This window comes from Lindgomyces ingoldianus (genome assembly GCF_010093535.1).
Source record: "Lindgomyces ingoldianus strain ATCC 200398 unplaced genomic scaffold BDR25scaffold_24, whole genome shotgun sequence".
Taxonomy (NCBI): Eukaryota; Fungi; Ascomycota; class Dothideomycetes; order Pleosporales; family Lindgomycetaceae; genus Lindgomyces; species Lindgomyces ingoldianus.
In genome coordinates, this window is record NW_022985185.1 from 427,690 (window position 1) to 448,366 (window position 20,677).

General features: G+C 36.2%; 2 protein-coding genes across 2 annotated transcripts; both read left to right on the top strand.

Moving 5' to 3' along the window:
• Window positions 1-14,928: 14,928 nt before the first annotated feature.
• On the top strand, window positions 14,929-15,761 carry BDR25DRAFT_373086 (GTP-binding protein rho3 precursor; the record flags this gene model as incomplete). The annotated part of the gene is made up of 4 exons (XM_033697264.1): window positions 14,929-14,997; window positions 15,101-15,331; window positions 15,385-15,519; window positions 15,579-15,761. The coding sequence occupies 4 exons, from the start codon at window positions 14,929-14,931 to the stop codon at window positions 15,759-15,761; spliced, it is 618 nt and encodes a 205-aa protein (XP_033545355.1).
• Window positions 15,762-16,289: 528 nt separating this feature from the next.
• Window positions 16,290-16,694, top strand: BDR25DRAFT_290227 (putative integral membrane protein; the record flags this gene model as incomplete). Its single annotated transcript, XM_033688504.1, has 1 exon — window positions 16,290-16,694. One exon carries the CDS (start codon window positions 16,290-16,292, stop codon window positions 16,692-16,694), a length of 405 nt encoding a protein of 134 aa, XP_033545356.1.
• Between the last annotated feature and the right edge of the window lie 3,983 nt (window positions 16,695-20,677).

A 20,677-nucleotide genomic window follows, 5' to 3' on the forward strand; every position in this document is an offset into this window, starting at 1 on the left:
ATAGACAGAAAAAAGGTAATGCGTACAAAAAGCAACTCTTTAAACAAAAAGAAAAGTTGCTAGTGTCTGTACACAGCAGCAGTGTTGCGTCTTAGATATAAGTAATTGCGCATAAGCAGGATCACGTATCTATGTTACATAATGCTTGTGCGCAAACCTTTATGCGTAAACATCTAGATATCCCCCTTTTTCTTTATATAGAGGAAAAATAAAAAGTAATTAACACTAGTTACCTAACACCCCTGTGCAATGTTTACACTGTGCAAACCTCTCTGTCTTGTACGCATTTGCTGACACTAAGTGCTAGCTAGCAGAGAGTCCATTCAACACTTATAGCTATTAGAAAAAAGCATTATAGCTAAAAAATTTATGTTTAAATTAGAAAAAAATGTCTTAGCTACTTATAGCTACTCTAAAATTATTATCTCTAACTGTAATAAACTATTTACTAGTAAATTCTAGGCAGCTATAGTTAAGCACTTAGGAATTAACTATAAACTCTCTACTACCTACTACTTATAAATAGATAGATAAACAGAAAAAGTAAATATAAAAGTAGAAAAGTATCTGTGTAAATATGTGTTATATAAATAAAATAACTAGGCAGAATAGTTACTAATAGCATAATTTACTATTAATACTATAGAATTTACTGCAACTAAAGAAACTCTATATAAAGCTAATTTTAGATATTTTTTACTCTATAAGCTTTAAAGCTTATAACTAACAGACTTTTTAAAAGCTATAAATTAAATAACTAGACTTCTAGAACTGCATTAAAAGCTTACTAGAGAAGTATAGTTAGCTTAAAAAGCTATAGAAAAAGTAGTAAACTAAAAAAGATAACTAGCACTAGAAATACACTCTAATAATTATGTATATTTAGACATAAAAAATCTTAAAACTTTAAGACTTTTTAGAAAGCTAGCTAAGAAACACATAAGACTCTATAGAGTTATATAAATGTGCCCTAGCATCTGCAAACTTAAGCTACTAAAAAAAATATAAATATACTCTTAGTTCTATGTCTTTAAGCTTAAACTTACACCTAAGATAATCTTACTAGCAACTACTAGTTAAAAGAAATAAAAAAAGGAATATAAAGTAAAATAAATTTTAGACTATTAAAAAAATAAGTACTTAATAAAATAAAAAAGATAGCTTACTAGTAAAAAAACTTAAGAACCTATTAAAAGCCTGTTAAACACCTCTTAGGCCTTTTATAAGTACTTAGAATCTCTTTTAAATAAAACTACCTTAGGGAAAGCTCTCTAGACTAGAAAATATTACTATTAGTTAAAACTGCAGCAGCACTAGCTAGCTATAATGTAGAAGGCCTACAACCCTTTAACATAGGCTAAAAAGAAAAAAGGCCTATAGCCTTTGCCTTAAGCGCTTTAAGCTTATCTAAGGATAAAAAGTTTCTTTCTAAATATTTTACTCTTTAATTTGCTAAAAAATCTAACTGCTACTGCGCCCTCTTTTAACAAGTAACTAAAGATTAAAAATATGTAAAGAACTTTTTTTGCTTTTTTAAAAGGTTTTTTTTTACCTTTACCTTCTTTTTCTTTTTACGCATTTTATTTTTTTAAATTACTTTTAACTCTGCTAATAGCTTTTTGCGTTCCTGCTTTAAATAATTCTAAGCTACATTAGACATAAAAGTGTTATAATAACTACTCTTTTAAACACACTCTACACACTTATTTAATAACAAGGACATTACGCAAAAGAACCTACTTAAGTAATAAGTGCTGTAAAGACGCATCTTTATATAATAAAGAAGATTAAGGTAAGTAATAGTGCAAAGGTAATAGGTAACAGCAGAAAAGCAAAGAGCTTAGTAAGGCATAGTTAAGAAAACTAAACATTAAGTTAGGCTTTAAAGAAGAATATACACTAGCTAAAAAAAAAACTTAACACTTACAGCATAAAGAACATAATAGTAAGAACGCTAACTAGAAGAGAAGCTTACGTGTTATAGCTAATAGATAGACTATAATAACCTAATTAGCTGTTCTACACAGCCTAAATAACGTTAGATAGAATACGCTTAGCCTTATACTAAATAAATTATGTAACAGAACAAATAAGAAATAGCTTTAGCTTTTAGAAAAAAGCCTTGCAGGTTTGCAGGCTTATAGGCCATGTAGGCCACATAAGCATGCAAGCATGCAAACATGCAACATATGCAACTCTATGTATATAGTCTTAATTACAACTATAGTTAGAAGGTTATAATTACTATTTAGTCTTTACTTACTTAATAAACTAAGAGGCATTAAAACTTTTATAAAGAGAACATTGCTGCCTTATATATCTTGCACTATATATACCTTCTTTCCTATCCTCTTAGATTAGGTTTGCTAGCTCCCTATACAGCCGCTTATAACGATTCTACGAATCGTTCCATCTCAGGTCGCTCGGATCCTATCCGAAGGGTCCCCGTATCGGCCCCGACCATGACTCGACCCAGTCCCCTGCAGTTACCCCTATTCCCTCATGTATTTAGTCGCACCTCGCCCCTGTAGCTAGCTTAGTAGTTTTCTGATATCCTTTTGTACAAGGCCTATAGGTGTTAATGGCATTCCCAGGTTCAGAGTCCCCACGCACTCCCATATGCCTCTGAGTGGATTCCCACCGCATTCAGACCCATTGTCTTGCCTGCGCTGTTACACCGCTAGGCTAAACTACAACCTGCCTTTTTTATCCTGCTATACCTACACTCTGCTTAACAGACTGTACACCTAATCTGGCTAAGTTCTATCCCCTTCCGCTAACCCTCACCATAGGCTGTCGTACTCCTGAAAATACTATTTCGCCGGAGTAAGGATTGTAACAGTAATTTAGTAGTGTATAGGCTGTTTTATACAGAGTTTTATAATAAAATAGTGTAAGATCTTTGCGTAGGCAGGTGCGTAAAGAGGTGTATATAATAAGGTCTTTTTTTCTTCTTTACCTTCTTTTTTTTATTCTTTACTTTTTAAGCCCTACTATATAATTCTTTAGCTCTTTTCTTTTTTATATAGTCTTAATAGTAACAGATCTTTTTGCCTACACACACACATACACACACACACACTACACACACACACACACACATAGATGTCTTTCTAGCCTTTCTTCTCTACCTCTAGCGCTGTTAGCGCAGGCGTTTTTAACATCCTTGTGTAGTCTAGCAGCCTAGGGCGCATCTGTGTTACTCTTCTAACTAGTTTTACTCCTAATTAGTAGTTTATATAGCATCTTAGTATAAATATATAAATCTTTTAAGTCTTTTACTTTTTTTTTATAACGTACCTAACGGGTTGGCCGGCCACACAGGTTGGCCGGCCACTTTTGCTAAGCCCCCACTAAAACCACCCTATTCTGGCGCAAAACAGCCTACTTTAGCCCTATATAAAGTAATATAACATAAGATACTATTTAGAGTCTACTTCTACTACTTTCTTACACATACGCAAGTTATGCCTAGTCTAATTGCACTGCCTACATTACTTTTAACTTAGCTTACCTTCTTTAGCGCGCACTTGTGTTTTTAGCTTCTTTCTATTACTACACACTTTAAACTCCTTTAGAGCAGTTAAACAAGCTTTATTTTTAACTATTAAAGTTTTTTTTACCTAAATTTACTTTTTTTTATGTAATTTATGTTATATAGTAGCCTTATTTACTACTTAAAGCTTTATAATCTTCTTTTATGCTAACACTAGCTTATGTGTAATAATTAATGCCCTTTTTAAAACCTTCTTAAAGGCCTTTACTATAAATGTTAGTAAGCTATTTATATACTTTTAAATTTTTACTTTTATAAGCATTAATTATAACTTAAATTTAAAGGTATTACTTAGAGTTTACAACTACTAGGGCTTATTATTAATAAGTAGTAGTAGTAATAAAGTACATAACTAGATATTAAAGGCTATTTTAACTTATTTTAGGTTAAATAGAACTAAACTAGCGCTTTAAAACTCTTTTTAAATATTACTAAAAGTAATTACTGCATTATAAGTGTGTATAAAGCATAGTAGAAACTTAAGTTTTATAATATAAGTAATCTAGTTACACATAAGATTTTTAGCTTAGCACTTATACACCTTTTTTAAAAAGGTAAAATAACCTACATTAAGAGGCTATAAAAGGTGTAATAAGTGTAAAAGCATATAAATAATAATAATTTTATTTTTTTATAGTACTACTAAAAATTAAGTAAGTTATAGCTTTTATAGCTATTAATAATAAAAAGCTAATAAGCGCTTATAACTTTTCTTTTTATATACTTATTAAAGTGCTTTAACTACTACAGCCTAAGCTTATTTATTATCTAGCTGTTTTTAGAGACTATAATAACCTAGTGTTAAAGCAGATTTTTTTTTATACTAGGTAAAGAAGTAATAGCAGCCTTTAAAGATAATAAAAAGTAAAATAGCTTACTTTATTATGTTAATACCCTAAATAACTATTATCTACTTTTTATTACTTTACTATATTACCTTTAGCTGTCTTTATTTTTCTAAAGCTATAATAACTACTCTAGTTAATATCTAGCCTATTATAAAGCTTAACTTATTAAAGTTATAACGTACCTAACGGGTTGGCCGGCCACACGGGTTGGCCGGCCACTTTTGCCAAGCCCCTACTAAAACTACCCTATTCTCTCGCAAAACAGCCTACTTTAGCCCTATATAAAGTAATACAACATAAGATATTATTTAGAGTCTACTTCTGCTACTTACTTATATGTACGCAAGTTATGCCTAGTCTAATTACACTGCTTGCATTGCCTTTAACTTAGCTTACCTTTTTTAGCGCGCACCTGCGTCTTTAGCTTCTTTCTATTACTACGCGCTTTAAACTCCTTTAGAGCAGTTAAATAAGCCTTATCCTTAACTATTAAAGTCTTTTTTGCCTAAATCTACTTTTTTTTATGCAATCTATGTTGCGTAGCAGCCTTATTTACTGCTTAAAGCTTTATAATTTTATAGCTTACCTTATTATGTTAATGCTCTAGATAACTATTATCTACTTTTTATTACTTTACTATATTACTTTTAGCTGTCTTTGTCTCTCTAAAGCTGTAATAACTACTTTAGTTAATATCTAGCCTATTATAAAGCCTAACTTGTTAAAGTTATACCTGTCTTTATCCTAGATACTATACTTAGCTTTTATGTTAGCTACTAGGCAAAACTAGCCCTAGATAACCTCTAGATCCTTATAAAGCGCTCTTTTATAATTATACTTATAATTAAACTTTATTATAAACTTAAGGCAGTGCTTAACTTACATACTAGTCTAGTTTAAGCTAACCTAGCCTAGATTACGCTTTATAGGCAAGGAATTAGCTATATTAGCTATAGCTGCAAGCCTAGAGGGAAATCTGCGTGTAATAAGCTTAAGTATGTACTTAATAACTACCTTCTTCTTAAGCTTAGTTAGATTTCTTAATTTAGGCTAGCATTCTGCTTGTAAAGGCTGTCTAGCGCGTTAATTGCTTAGTGTTGTGTAAGAGACATTATAGATAGCTGCAGCGTGTTGTAAGGAGAGTTTTAAGTCTTATTTAAGAGCCTAAAGAGCAAGCTATATCTAACATTCTTTAGAAGATTTAATCTAGTGTTGTTGTTAAGGCATTATGTAGATAGGTAGAGGTTGGTAGGGGCTTGGCAAAAGTGGCCGGCCAACCTGTGTGGCCGGCCAACCCGTTAGGTACGTTATATGTCTTTATTTTAGATACTATACTTAGCTTTTATATTAGCTACTAGGTAAAACTAGCTCTAGATAACTTTTAAATTTTTATAAAGCGCTTTCTTATAATTATACTTATAATTAAACTTTATTATAAACTTAAGGCAGTGCTTAACTTACATACTAGGCTAGTTTAAGCTAACCTAGCCTAGATTACGCTTTGCGCGCAAAGAATTAGCTATATTAGCTATAGCTATAAGCTTTAAAAAAATTTATGTGTAATAAGCTTAAGTATATACTTAATAACTACTTTTTCTTTAAGCTTAGTTAAATTTTTTAATTTAAGCTAGCATTCTACTTCTAAAGGCTATCTAGCGTGTTAATTGCTTAGTGTTATATAAAAGACATTATAAATAGCTATAGTGTGTTATAAAAAGAGTTTTAAGTTTTATTTAAAAGCTTAAAAAGTAAGCTATATCTAATATTCTTTAGAAGATTTAATCTAGTGTTGTTGTTAAGGCATTATGTAGATAGGTAGAGTGTAGTAAGAGCTTAGTAAAAGTAGCTAGCTAACCTGTGTAGCTAGCTAACCTGTTAGGTACGTTACTTATTTAAGCTTAAAATAAAAGGTTTTTTTAAGTGTTTTTATTTTTTATTTAACGTACTTTATAGGCGAGTTGCTTACACACCTAAGTTGCTTACTTTTGCTAAGACCCTACTACACTACTTTTTCTACACTAATGCATTCCTAACAACACTACTTAAACATGTTAAAGGAATGTTAGATGTAGCTTACGCTCTAAGCTTTTAAATAAAATATAACACTTTTTAACTAACGCGCTGCAGCTATCTATAGGGTCTTTTAAAAGATAATAAGTAACTAACACACTAGACAACTTTTCTAAGCTAATTATACAGCTAACTTATAAAAGCTAGATAATAATAAGAAGTAGGTAATTATTTAGCACATACTTAAGCTAAATGCGCAAGGATTTCCCCCTAGCTAGCAGCTATAGCTAATATAGCTAATTCTTTACATGCTAAGTATAATATAAGCTATATTAGCATAAACTAGCTTAATATGTTTGTTAAGTGTTACTTAAAACTTAAAGTAAAGTTTAAGCATAAGTATAACTATAAAAGAGCTTTTTATAAGAATTCTGTAGTAATTTAAAGCTAGTTTAACTTTATAAAGAATATTAAAGCTAAGTATAGCATTTAAAATAACAACATATACAACTTTAATAAGATAAGGTTTATAATAAGCTAAATATCTACTAGAGTAGTTGTTACAGGTTTAGAGAGATAAGAACAGCTAAAAGCAGTCTAGCTAGGTAACTAAGAGTAGACAACAGCTATCTAGGGCATTAATGCTAAAGGGTAGGCTATTCTGCTTTTTATTATCTTTTAGAGTAGCAACTACTTTTTAAACTAGTATAAAAAAAAAATCTACTCTAGAATTAGGTTATTATAATCTTTAAGCGCAGCTAAACTACTAATTAGCTTAGTCTAGACTAGTTAAAGCACTTTAATGTGTATATAAAGAAGTGTACTATTAGCAGCTACTGTCTGCTAGTTATTAACAGCTATAAAAGCTACAACTTACTTTATTTTTAGTAATACTATAAAAATAATAAAATTATTACTATCTACATGCTTTTTTACTTATTACACTTTTTATAGCTACTTAATATAGGTTGTTTTACTTCTTTAAAGAAAGTGTATAAGTGCTAAGCTAAAAACCTTATATACAACTAAATTACCTATATTATAAAAATAAAGTTCTTGCTATGCTTTAAAGCAGCTTATAATGCTATAATTACTTTTAGTAATATCTAAGAAAGGTTCTAAGGCGCTAAATTAGTTCCTTTTAACCTATAATAAGTTATAATAGGCCTTAATATAAAGTTGCGCACTCTATTACTACTACTACCTGTATATAATAAGCCCTAGCAGTTATAAACCCTAAGTAATACTTTAGAACTTAAGTTATAATTAATACTTATAAAAATAAAAATTTAGAAGTATATAAATAGTTTACTAACTTCTATAGTTAAAGTGTTTAAAAAGGTTTTAAAAAGAGCAGCAATAATTACACATAAGCTAGTGTTAGCATAATAGGAAATTACTAAGCTTTAAGCAGCTAATAAGGCTGCTACATAACATAAATTACATAAAAAAAAGCAAATTAAGGTAAAAAAGACCTTAATAATTTAAGAAGGCCTACGCTTAATAGCTCTAAAGAAGTTTAAAGCGCGCAGTAACAGGAAGAAGGTAAAGAAGCAGGTGCAAGCTAAAGTAGGTAAGCTATTCTAAAGGCGCTATAGATAGTGCAATTAGACTAGGCATAACGCGCAAACATGTAAGCAAGAAGTAGAAGTAGTATCTAAATAATATTCTAGGCTGTACTGTACTATATAGTGCCAGAGCGGGTTGTTATAGGCCATAATAGAGTTTGTTGGGGTGGGGTCTTAGCAAAAGTGAGCAACTCAGGTGTGTGAGCGACTCGCCTATGAAGTACGTTAAAAAAAATTTAAGTTATAATTATTTATATTTATAAACTTTTTTTTAAATTTTTATTACTTTACTTTAATTTTTTATACTTTAGAGATAGAATAATTACTAGTAAAATATTTTAATTTACTATAATTATAATAGTTACTAGAAGTTATTTATCTTTTAAAGACAAGTGTCTAGCTAGGTTGTTAGTAGGTAGCTAGGGTGGATTAAGGTACTAACATAGGTGCAGGTTAGGGTGCACTAGAATAGTATACTGCTTTAGAGGTATTACTAAAAACTTTTTAAGATTAATTTATAATAAGTTTAATATTAAATTATTAAGTATACTTAGTAGTTTACTTTAAAATAGTAAAAGTTTTTTTTTTATATTATAAGCTATTAAGTAGGCTACTATTATTTTAAAAAAGCTTTTTTAAGTGTGTTTAAAACTTAAGTTTAGTACTTTTAAGCTAAGTAGTATCTTTTTTTATAAGTAGAAAAACTATTCTAACTTTAATATAAACTCTTTAATAGTAGCACTAATAAAGTAAGCTTTAAAAGTAAAAAATACTTTTTTTTTACTTATTTTTAAAGTTTAAAACGCTTATTACACTTTTATTTCTTTATTACTAGTAATAAAGTAAGTTTATAAAAGCTTAATTATTTTTTTTATATTTTTAAACTAAAAGTTATCTAATTTAGCTAGGTATCTAGGCTCTAGGTATTCCTTTGTAATACTAGTAGTGTGTCTCTATACTAATGCTATGTGTGCACACTTACTTTAATAGTAATCTAAATTAATGTTAAGTTTATTTATAATAAAAGCTTACTAGTATTTAAATATAAGTTCTTTACTATTTATAAAGTTCTTAATTTTAAGTGTGTGTTTAGTAAAGTAGCTTTAAAAAAGCTTAAAAGTACCTAAAAAGTTTTTTACTATTAGTATAGTAAAAGTAATTTAAAGCATTATTAAAAGTAATTTAGTAGTTAGTAAAAGTTAATTAAAACTAATAGTTTTTAATCTAGTTAGCTACTTAATTTATGCTTTTAATTAAGCTACTTAGTTTTTAAAAGCTATGTTACTAAAGTTTAACTTTAAATTTAGTAAGTTTTTAGCTTTAGGTTTTATAAAAAAAGGTTTAGCTATTAAAGTTAGTAGTTATTTAGCTTTAGTAGTAAGTATTTTACTTTAGCTGCAGCTAGAGCGTGTTATAAGCTTTATACTAAGGTCTAAAAGTAGTTAAAAGTTAGGCATTAGTAGTTATTTTTAATTTTAATAAGTTATTAGTAACGTACCTAACAGGTTGGCCAGCCACACGGGTTAGCCGGCTACTTTTGCCAAGCCCCCACTAAAACCACCCTATTCTCTCGCAAAACAGCCTACTTTAGCTCTATATAAAGTAATACAACATAAGATATTATTTAGAGTCTACTTCTACTACTTACTTACATATACATAAGTTATGCCTAGTTTAATTACACTACCTATATTTCCTTTAACTTAGCTTACCTTCTTTAGTGCGCACCTGCGTCTTTAGCTTCTTCCTATTACTACACGCTTTAAACTCCTTTAAAGCAGTTAGACAAGCTTTATTCTTAACTATTAAGGTTTTTTTTGCCTAAATTTACTTTTTTTTATGTAATTTATATTATATAGCAGCTTTATTTACTGCTTAAAGCTTTATAATCTTATAGCCTACTCTATTATGTTAATGCTCTAGATAACTATTATCTACTTTTTATTACCTTACTATATTACCTTTAGCTGTCCTTGTTTTTTTTAAAGCTGTAATAACTGCTCTAGTTAATATCTAGCCTATTATAAAGCCTAACTTGTTAAAGTTATACTTGTCTTTATTTTAGATACTGTACTTAGCTTTTATGTTAGCTACTAGGCAAAACTAGCCCTAGATAACTTTTAGATCCTTATAAAGCGCTCTTTTATAATTATACTTATAATTAAACTTTATTATAAACTTAGGGCAGTGCTTAACCTACATACTAGTCTAGTTTAAGCTAACCTAGCCTAGATTGTGCTCTGCAGGTAAGGAATTAGCTATATTAGCTATAGCTGTAAGCTTAAGGGAAAATCTGCGTGTAATAAGCTTAAGTATGTACTTAACAACTACTTTCTTTTTAAGCTTAGTTAGATTTCTTAATTTAGGCTAGCATTCTGCTTATAAAGGCTGTCTAGCGCGTTAATTGCTTAGTGTTGTGTAAGAGACATTATAGATAGCTGCAGCGCGTTGCAAGAAGAGTTTTAAGTCTTATTTAAAAGCCTAAAAAGCAAGCTATATCTAACGTTCTTTAGAAGATTTAATCTAGTGTTGTTGTTAAGGCATTATGTAGATAGGTAGAGTTTAGTGGGGGCTTAGCAAAAGTGGCCGGCCAACCCGTGTGGCCGGCCAACCCGTTAGGTACGTTAGTCTTTAGGTTTCTACTTTAGTGCACTTTTTATAACTTTTTTAAAAGTAATTTTAATTATAAAAAATAAAAAGTTTTAAACTTAAAAGCTGTAGTTAATAAAAAGTTTTTAAATTTTTATTTATAATAACTAGATAATTTAATATAATAGTATATAAAAACTATAACTTAAACTAAATTAAACACTTTTTAAAGTTAAATATAGTTAAATAAATAATTAATGTAATATTATTAATAAAGCTATTACTAGTAAAAGTAAGTTTTTTAATATAATGTAACAGCATAGGCAAGACAATAGGTCTAAATGCAGTAGAAATCTACTTAGAGGCATATAAAAGTGCGTGGGGACTTAGAACCTAGAAATGCTATTAACACCTATAGGCCTTGTATAAAAGGATATTAGAAAACTACTAAGCTAGCTAAGAGGAGAGGTGCGACTAAATACTTAGGTGAATAGGGGTAACTGCAGGGGACTAGGTCAAGTCATGGTCGGGGCCGATACGGGGACCCTTCGGATAGGATCTGAGCGACCCGAGATGGAACAATTCGTAGAATCGTTACATCTATAAGCGAGAGAAGGCCACGTGGTTGACTGTGCCGACCTTGTTACATAGGTAAGTTAAAGCTTTTAGTTTGTATAGAGAAGCACCTATGCTAACTTTTTTTAAAGTATATTAGATAAGGTATTAGGCTTAGGATGACGCGCAGGAACTACGGGAACAAATTCTTGTTAAGCTAGAGCAGGAGGTGCTAATTTCTAGGGGGCAGGCTTGCTCTTAGTAGGCGCTAGGATGTAGTAAGCTTCTTCTACTTTGCCCTTACTATTTATTTAACTTACAACGCGCTAACTTTAGTTTAGTACTTATAGCAGGCTCCTTGCCCTTGCTTGACAGGCCCTGCGCCCTCTCCCGCGTAGAATAGGCTGGAGGGTCGCCATCTAAGTTAATTTGACGCGTCTGGGTGGCTGGGGCTTCTCTAGCCCTCTGTTTTAAGCCTATTGTTGTACTGTTACTCTAAAAAATAAGCTAAGAGCAGTACCTCTATATAAACTTAAAGCTTTAACTTACTAACAATATTTAGGAAGGATTTATTAATATATTAGAAGTTCTATAAAGTTTCTAATCTCCTATACAATTTTTGTAGGGGAAAAAAAGATCTGAGGAACGCTAAGAAATTTCCCGATTTTTACACATAATAGCTCAATGTGGCTGAGTTCTGGACTCCCTCTCCTCAGCTAAACTCCGCTCCCTCCAGCAGCCTTATCGATCGCACCCACTGTTAAGATTCCATGTTTCGACGGCCCTTATAGCGAAAGTGCGCTATGGCTGACCCTCTATCCATCGCCGCTAGTGTGCTTACGCTCATTCAAGTCTCTGTCCAAGTTACGGTCCTTCTTAACCAATTTCGCGACGAAGTGAGCGTAGTGGATGCGACGCTAATCGGATTGCTAAACGATGTCGAAGGATTCCAGCACGTGCTGGAGTCTATGAAGGAAACATTTGATCAAAAAGATCTCAAGGCGAACCTCCAAGCAACTGGCCACGTAGGAAGTCATTGGAGGAATCTTGCGAGATCATTGAAAGATGGGACCGGGACGCTAGAACAACTACACACCCTACTTGACAACATCAACAAAACCACATCTTTTTTCGATGGACCAAGGAAACAAATACGTTTTAAGAGTGCGATAGATCAAATCGCCGTGTACCGAGAGCGAATCCAATCCTATCGTGGCGCACTTCAACTTTCCCTTAGCACCGTCATCCTGTGAGTTCTGATAATTCCTTTTTGCTACGGCTACAACTTTGCGTACTCACGGGTAAATTTGAAAGAAAATAATCAGCGATAGCAAAAACTTATATTCACTCCTTTTCTCTGCGTACTAACTGGCCCCCAGATGGAATCAGGTGACCTTTCAAAAATCTTCAGATCAAATCCCGGAGAAGATCATTCCGAACCTAGATAAATTATACGAGGAGTTCCGTAACCTTGGAACGGTTCTGAATGCCAAGATCGAGAAGCTGCAAAGCACAGTGTCCGACCAGAGCAGCAAGCATGAGCTCAATTCAATGAACAACCTACGAGAATGTGTTCGCTCAGCAGCAGATCTAGCATCTACTGCTTCGACAACACTTACCGTGGAGAATAGCGATATCAAGTCAGTCAAATATGGATCCGACTTTGGCGACATTTTCAACAGAGGAGCCAACGAACCAATGTTAAGATGGATAGATTCCAACACCGTATATGAATACGAAGATTTAGAGGCTCCAATGCCTAAGCCTGCCGAATCCAGTGACTGTGAGGGACCTGGCGGCGAGTATCAGTCTGACAGTGACTCGGATATCGAGAACGAGATAATCAGGGCATTGCTAAAGAATGGCATGAAGCGAAAAGAGTCGGGAGACCTCGCAGGGGCGGAAAGACTCTTCCGCAACTGTTTGTCACGAATGCCTGTGAAATCCAGTTATGCCCCCCTTCAAATCGCAACCGTTAGTGGCGTGTCAAAGGTTGAAGTATTGACATTGCTTGTCGAGACTTATTGCTTGCAGGGCAATTGGGGCAAAGCGAAATCTTGTATGGTGGATAAAATTTCCATCACAGAGTGCCAGGTTGGCAAGCCAGACGAGGTTTTGTTATGGGACACCATGAAATTGGCTGAACTGATGATGAACAACAAAGAGTATATGGAGGCGCACCTACAAGCCCGACGTTCTCTTCGGGGTTTCAAAAAATTAAGAGGAAACGGCTTCAAAGGCTACGAACAATGCCTGACTCTACTCATTCAACTCTGCAGAGTAGAAGATAAGGTGGACGAGAGGGAGGCATATGCAGCGTTGCTTGAAACCCACCAAGCAAAGATGAAGCAGATTCCATCTCCACCGCCCGACGGCTCGGAAAGTCTAGCTATGATACGTCCTCAACCAGAGCTTTCTTCCTCGGAGCAACTAGCTCAGAGTCCTGCCGAGCGAAATGAAACACCGCTAGTAGGAAATCAATCTACGCCATCATTCCAAGACTCTCAGGTACTTCTCCATTCCTCATACAGCCAGTTCGCATTGCTGACAGGGGATTTCAAAGCGCCTCGAAGACGATCTCGACGTCCGAATAGCAGAGGAACAAGCTAAACAACAAGCTTCTGCTCAGCCATCGAGTGTCGAGAGAATACTTACTCCACCTATCAAACCTCAAGCGCCAATCACAACTCAACCCCAGCCTTCAATTCCTAAGAGTAAAGCCACATCCGATATTCCTCCACAGAGCCCTTCCCCCAAAATAGTTCCGACCAAGCCTTCGAATGCCAGAACACCTCTACCAGACCTCCCGTTGATTGTGGTATCTCCAGAAACTGCTAAAGCTGCACTTCCGGTGGCTGTCAACGTCCCTTCAACCACTCAACCGGAGAAAAGCCGGACCAAATCGTCTTCCGAGGGGACCAACTTAAGGCGGAGTGCTTCAGATTCATACTTATCTAGGCCAGAACATATGGACGCATCAAATATCGACATGCCTGCTATCATATCTTCTTCACCGGCGTTAGACATTGGCTTGAATTCAGATCTTGCAAATCGATATCAGCGCTGGCAGCGAAACCGATTTGCGTTACTAAAACCACCAGAGCCAGAATGGTCTCCAGGAGATGATAACTTACCTAAAGTGGTAGCCACAGCATCTGTCCTCAAACCAAACCCAGGAGCAAACATATCGACACATGGTTCCCGAATCTATGACGTAGGGCTTGAGGTTGTTGGGGAGCCTTCTCTTGGACGTTTTGATCAATTCCCCGCACCCGAGAACATATCAAGAGATAAAGCGAGAACTCCAGACCCTGTTGCTATACAGTATGGGCGGACCATGGAGCGGCCAGGATGGTCACTTGAGAAGAGCAGCTCAAGACTTGACTTGAATCTGCAGAAGACTCAAAGTGGCCCCACTGTTGAGGTTATGCCTTCTTGTCCAATATGCAGCTCAAGTCTGTCGGGGCTTCCAGACAACGCAGCTTCAATACACGTCAACAGTTGCATGGATGGTAAGCCTGTTCCAGTTTCGAAGCCACGGGAAATGGACAAAGGGCCCACCACACCAATAAGTGGAGGTACGACTTCGACCAACCATACCGGAAAGAATGTTCCCACAGGCACTTGGGCATGTTGCAACTGCAAATCATTGACGTTGCGATTCTTGTCCGAAACGAAGTGTCCTGGCTGTGGGCATTTGAGGGATTCATCTTGTCCAACCCCCAGGGAGTTATCTTGTCCAACCTCCGGGGAGTTATCTTGCAAGTTGACCTACCGAACTCAACTCGGACCCACACGGACAATGAAAGGAGAAACTGTGCGGCGAAAGCTGATAGTGCTCGGTGACACTTACTGTGGGAAAACCTGGCTTGTGTAGTGCGTTCGCATCACCCATCTTTACTAAATCACCACTAACCCTGATACCAGTGCATGGAACAAAGGTTCTGGTCAACTACCCAAGGTTTGTTTTCTAGGAGCCATGCACGAATTCAGCTAATTTGCTCCAGTCCAACAAACTCGACATTTTCAACAATTTTATCCGCTTCGTCGATGTTGAAGGCGTCAAAGTAGAATTGGTAACGTGGGACAACACGGGAATGGATGGCTACGAGAAGCTGCGCCGGCTATCATACGAAGACGCGCATGTCGTCCTGGTTTGCTTCGACATCAATACCCCAGACTCTTTCGACAATGTATCCACTTTTGTATGTGAAAGCGTAGATGAATGTCTAGCATCCCAATCACTAATCTAATCTAGTGGAGCAAGGAAGTAGATACCTACTTCAAAAATGTTCCTAAGATCCTCGTTGGATGCAAGGCAGACTTGCGAGAAAATCCTGCATCGATAAAACAATTACAGCTTATAGGTCAAGTAATGCCAACAATACCGGAGGTAAGATTGCTTCGAACTATATTAAGATGAGTGAACGTCGTGCTGACAAGGCGCTCTAGTGCGAGGATCTCGCATTGAAAATGAAGGCTCTTGCGTATTTTGAGACATCTGTCAAAAACCGCACTGGGCTGAATGAAGTCTTCGAGTATGCAGCGAAGGCTGCTCTCGTTAAGAGTGGGCCAAAGGCGAAGAAGGGTATTCGGAGATTTCTATCGCGAAGTGATATCAAGTTTGTACGGTAATGTAAAGCAATGTAATGCATACATGTATGTCTTATGTTTTTTCTTCAACGCAGATCTCTTTCATAATCAGCCATGCTCTGAGAAAAGTTCGACCATAACCCATTTATGACAAAGGTTAGCAGAATCCATCCCTTAGCTGTGACTCTACCGCATGCGGCCAATCAGGAATGGTCAATATCAACGCCCCGCGTGAGGGGCGCGACAGCACGTGTAATAGGGATCATAATCCTTGCTAATTGGTGGGTTGCCTAGCTGGAGTCGATCTATTCCGGAAAAGGTGCGTTAGACGCGTCGGAGGACGGTTCCCGCGGGGTCCGGAGTAGCACGAAGTATACGTTATATAAGGTAAACGCTGCCTTGTTAGTCTCGAAGCAAATCACGAAATTCTAGAGTCCGAGTATTTCAAGCGACTGCAAACTTCCATACTTCACGAAGTCCAGAAAACCCGGCATCAAGGTATTGTTCAACGGGGTCTTTATAATCTTCACTACCCGCTCACCTACAATAGTCATTCCAACACCTTTCAATATGCCATTCACTCGCGCATCCGCTCTCTGCACAGCCAGCACCGTCTTCGCCACAATCTTTGTTGGTTTTGGCATAAACGCTATCTTACGTCCAGCACACGCTCTCACCTTCTTCGAGCTCGTCATGTCGCCCTCCATTTCCGCTGCTGACCAAAACCTCATTGAAGCAATGACGGTTATCTACGGCGCACGAGACATCTTCATCGGCTGTGCTATCTATGTCGCTGCATTTTTTGGGAAGGGAAAGAGCGGAGAGAAAGTACTGGGGTGGATCTTGTTGGCCACAGCAGCGCAGGCGGTGGTGGATGGCGTAGTGTGTAAGTGGATGGTTGGGGATGGGGAGTGGGCCCACTGGGGTTATGCGCCTGTTGTAGCAATCACGGGAGCTTTGTTGATTAGGTCTTGAGCAGGGCAGAATTTAGTTGGAATGATCTTAACTCTGCTCAATCTGTCAAAAGAGCAGAAGGATCCAACCACGCTTTTCTAGGAGTGTGTAGAATGTATCTCTATCTCTTTGTAACCCCACTGACTAAGCTATAGTACGAGCTATCAGAGTGTTTGGAAGCACACAGTACTAAAACTCGCAAACAAAGTATCACTCAATTCAAACTCCTCTGTGAAGAGTACCTATTATGCGCTAAATGGATGGCTTCCAAATCATTCACAACAGTGCTCCAATATTCGAGCCAGGCAACGGGGTTCCATTACCAACGCGCTCTCGAAGAATCCTGCTATTGCTCACGTTCGTTCATCCAGCCCTTTCCGTCAGCCTATCAACTACTAATTCGTTAATTCAAGCATCTAAATCTTCCTCAACAATGTTCAAGTAGTACGACGAAATACTCTGCAAAGATGCCTACAAGCTCTAATGCACCTACTCTGCCAGACGCGGCATCTCCACTTCTTCGGTGCTGGAATCCAAATTTTCAAGCTTCGAAGCTCCGTAAAGAAACCAGCGCTAAAGAACTTCTGGTATTCGAAATACGTGCCTATTATTTACCTTAAAGCCTACCTATAACATCATGAAAACAAAACAGAAACTCCACGTCAGCAAGCAGATTAGCATTAGCCTTGGAAGCAATACCCTAGTCTTAAACGCTTCCAGTATTCGATGCTAGTATCGTACAATTTTGTTTATTTGCCCATTTGCTTCATAAAATATTTGACGTCATTCGGCCGCCGATATCGGGTTAGTTTAAAAGGGAGGACCGATTATGAACGTGGTGGAAGTGGCCAACGCATTCGGAACTCTTTCCATAGCAGGAGGGTTGTGTAGTTAACCTTGGGAAACCAGAATATATTCAAAGTGAAGGGGACAGGGTAGAAGAGATGAAAGACTCAATTCGATGATGGGGAGATTAGGACCTTAATTTGTACCTCTCATTAATCCTATAGCTCTCCACCATGTGCTCTGGTATTGCCGTGCTAGAAGCAGTAAGTATGACCTCCGCCACCCCAAAAGAGTGCTGCACTAATTCAGTCATGTATCGGACGGAAATTTGGACTTGATCCTCCAACCTAAGTCATAGTACTCTAAGCCACCCATTATAACGATAACCAATGTGACTTTGCTGGCTTGGTGCTAATAGAGAAGGGTTCTGAGTGACCGTGGGCACTTCGACATGAACTCCTCAACACCTTCAGCACATAGCCAAGTGGAATGGAAAACGAGATATCCTGATTCAAGAGTTGGGCTAACCACGCTTTTCCTCTAGCAAGTGACCCACTCAGCCATTGTACAAGAGACCCTCGATATGTAGGCCGCAAAAGAAAGATAGAACTATGATATTTTCACCTGCAGCTAATGTCTGGTAGAAGAGTGCGGACGGGTACGAAAGTGAAGACTTAGACTCGAATTCGAGGATGCCCTTGATACAAGACTTCAGAATTCGCTAGGCCTAGCTAGGAGTTCGTCGGACTCCGGGACCATTTCGTTCAATCTTGGAATTGGAGATTACCTGAATCTATGACCTTCGACTATAGTGGTCGCGTTTGTATTGCCCTCTGGAAGCGGCAGATTAAGTTCGCTAGCTGCCTCGCCTTGTATACAGATTCGTTCACTTTTTGACTCAGGTCATAAATAAGCTAATCTAATAACATAGACTAGTAAAGGAAGTACTATACCCGCCTCCCCGGAAGGTCCAGCGTAAGGACATACAGTCAATTTCTGAACAGTCCGGTCAATCTATATAGCCCATCTTCTATGCGTCAAACGTCGGCTTGATCGCTAATCATGTGTTAAGCAGGCAAACAATCACCGGATCAGACTTAAAGATGAAAATCTGCGTTGAGTTGTTCTATGTAAAGCATCATCTTCGTCTCCATACATTTATCTTTGTTCACCTAGAGCAATCTTCAGCTCTGTTCCTAGAGGACTTATACGTCCGTTCACCCTTATCTTGTTTGCCAGTGAGTATTACGCTAGTTTAACTCCAGCAGAACAGGAAGCTATTGAGGGACGACTACGCCTGTTGAGTTTCGTTAAGAGAGATTGTCTTCGGGTTCGGATTGAAGAAGTCAGGGATAGCCTCAAAGATTCTTTCATTTTAGTGACCTATGTGATGACAGTGTTAACTAGCGAGCAATAACACCCAGACGCTTCTTTATCCAATGAATGGTACAGTACCCTCGCATAAGTGATTGGCCACTTAGCCAAGTTCTTCCCCCACCACACAAATGCACTAAAATTAACCCACCATAACTCTATTAAAAGAACCCTATTTTTAATAAGTCTAAAGCTAAATAAAACCTTAAGAAAAGAGCTGTCTAAATATACTGTTAATATAATATAGCAGTTCTACCTTTATAAAGTAAGCGCTAGATGTTAGATCTATGCCTACACTATAAAGAAATACCTTGCAAAAAACAAGTACTACGCCTTCTGCCTACGCTGTAAGCCTTAGCTGTTAGCTGTGTATAAAGAAAAGCAACTCTAATTTACTTAAATACACTAATTTAATAAAGATAAGGACGTAGCTTGTATAGCGTTTTATAATAAGGCTATGTTTAAAGTTAGATTAGATACTACGCCTTTATAGGTATATTAAAGAGCTAGGCGTAGGTACAAAAGCTGCTCCTTAAAGCCTACATTTAAGTCTAAAAGAACTATAGTTAGTGTTTTTAGTGTAATATCTCTTAATAGTAAATTAAAGCTTTATATTAACACTAACAGTAAGCGCAACAACTTTAGAAAATACTGCTAGATTCTACACAACATTAGGATTCTATTTTATTAGGAACTTATAAAGGCTTAAGAGATTAGCATCTAAATGCAGGATAGAGCCTCTATACACACTACAAAGGCAACTTAAAAGTATATAAATAATTATAATATAATCTAGATAAAGTAGCTTCTATAGAGCCTTAATTTAAATCTAATTAAGAATATTTAGCAGATTATAAAGTTGCGCATCTTAAAGTAACAAGAATATATTACTACTTGCTAGCAAATAGTAAAGGTCCTATAGAAGGAGTAGTTAAAAATTTAACTAGCTAATTATAAGAAGTGTATCTTTAGTTAGTTAAAGCGCATAAAAGAAGTTATCTAAAATAAAGGCAGATTAACTTACTATTAACTAGCTATAACACTAAGAAACTAGCCTATATATAGGCTTCTTATAGAACTAAAATTTTTTAAATTTAATTAATTTTTAACAGAGATATTGCTATGCTAAAATAGCTAACTTCACCCATCTAGAGCTTAGATCACTGGGTGGCTAATGACTTTCGCGAGGGACTGTACTATCCGTTTCCAGAGCGATATCGCAAGTCTTTCGGACTGTACCATCCAAATTTTTTTCATTCACTAATAAAGGGGGTTTTCAACACTCTATTGAAAGCTCTCATGATACTACGCACATGCTTCGTTCTTCAAAGTTCCTTTTATAAGATGCTCTAGGTTACCAAAAATGTTCACGCCGAGAAGACCTCAGACACGCTAACTCATTGATGAGCATTTGAGGCCTATCGTCTTTCTTCTTCGCAGTCGCATAGCAAGAAAGTTCGTTTCACTAGCCGTTAGAATCTATTCAGAACTTGTGATGAGATTATTGACAAACGTGTTAGCGAAAGCAAAACCCACGACTCCAAGTCCACCTACCATGAAAGTTCTTTGGTGGGACGGTGGATGGCACAGTTTCGCAGACCACCCCCATCAGTTTCTCACAGGTAGGCCAAAAATAATTTTCTATCGCTGAAGTGATGCGCTTCTACTTCAGTGCCTACGTTTTGGACCTTAGTAAGCTAGAAGGTCTCACTTCGCGCTGCATTCAAGTCTACATTGGTGAACGAACCATTTCCGGCTTACAGGCTTGTCTAATTGAATACCGCCAGATCTTATGTATTAATGTCAAACTTGGCCGAGAGGGAAATAAAATTTGTAAGATTCGC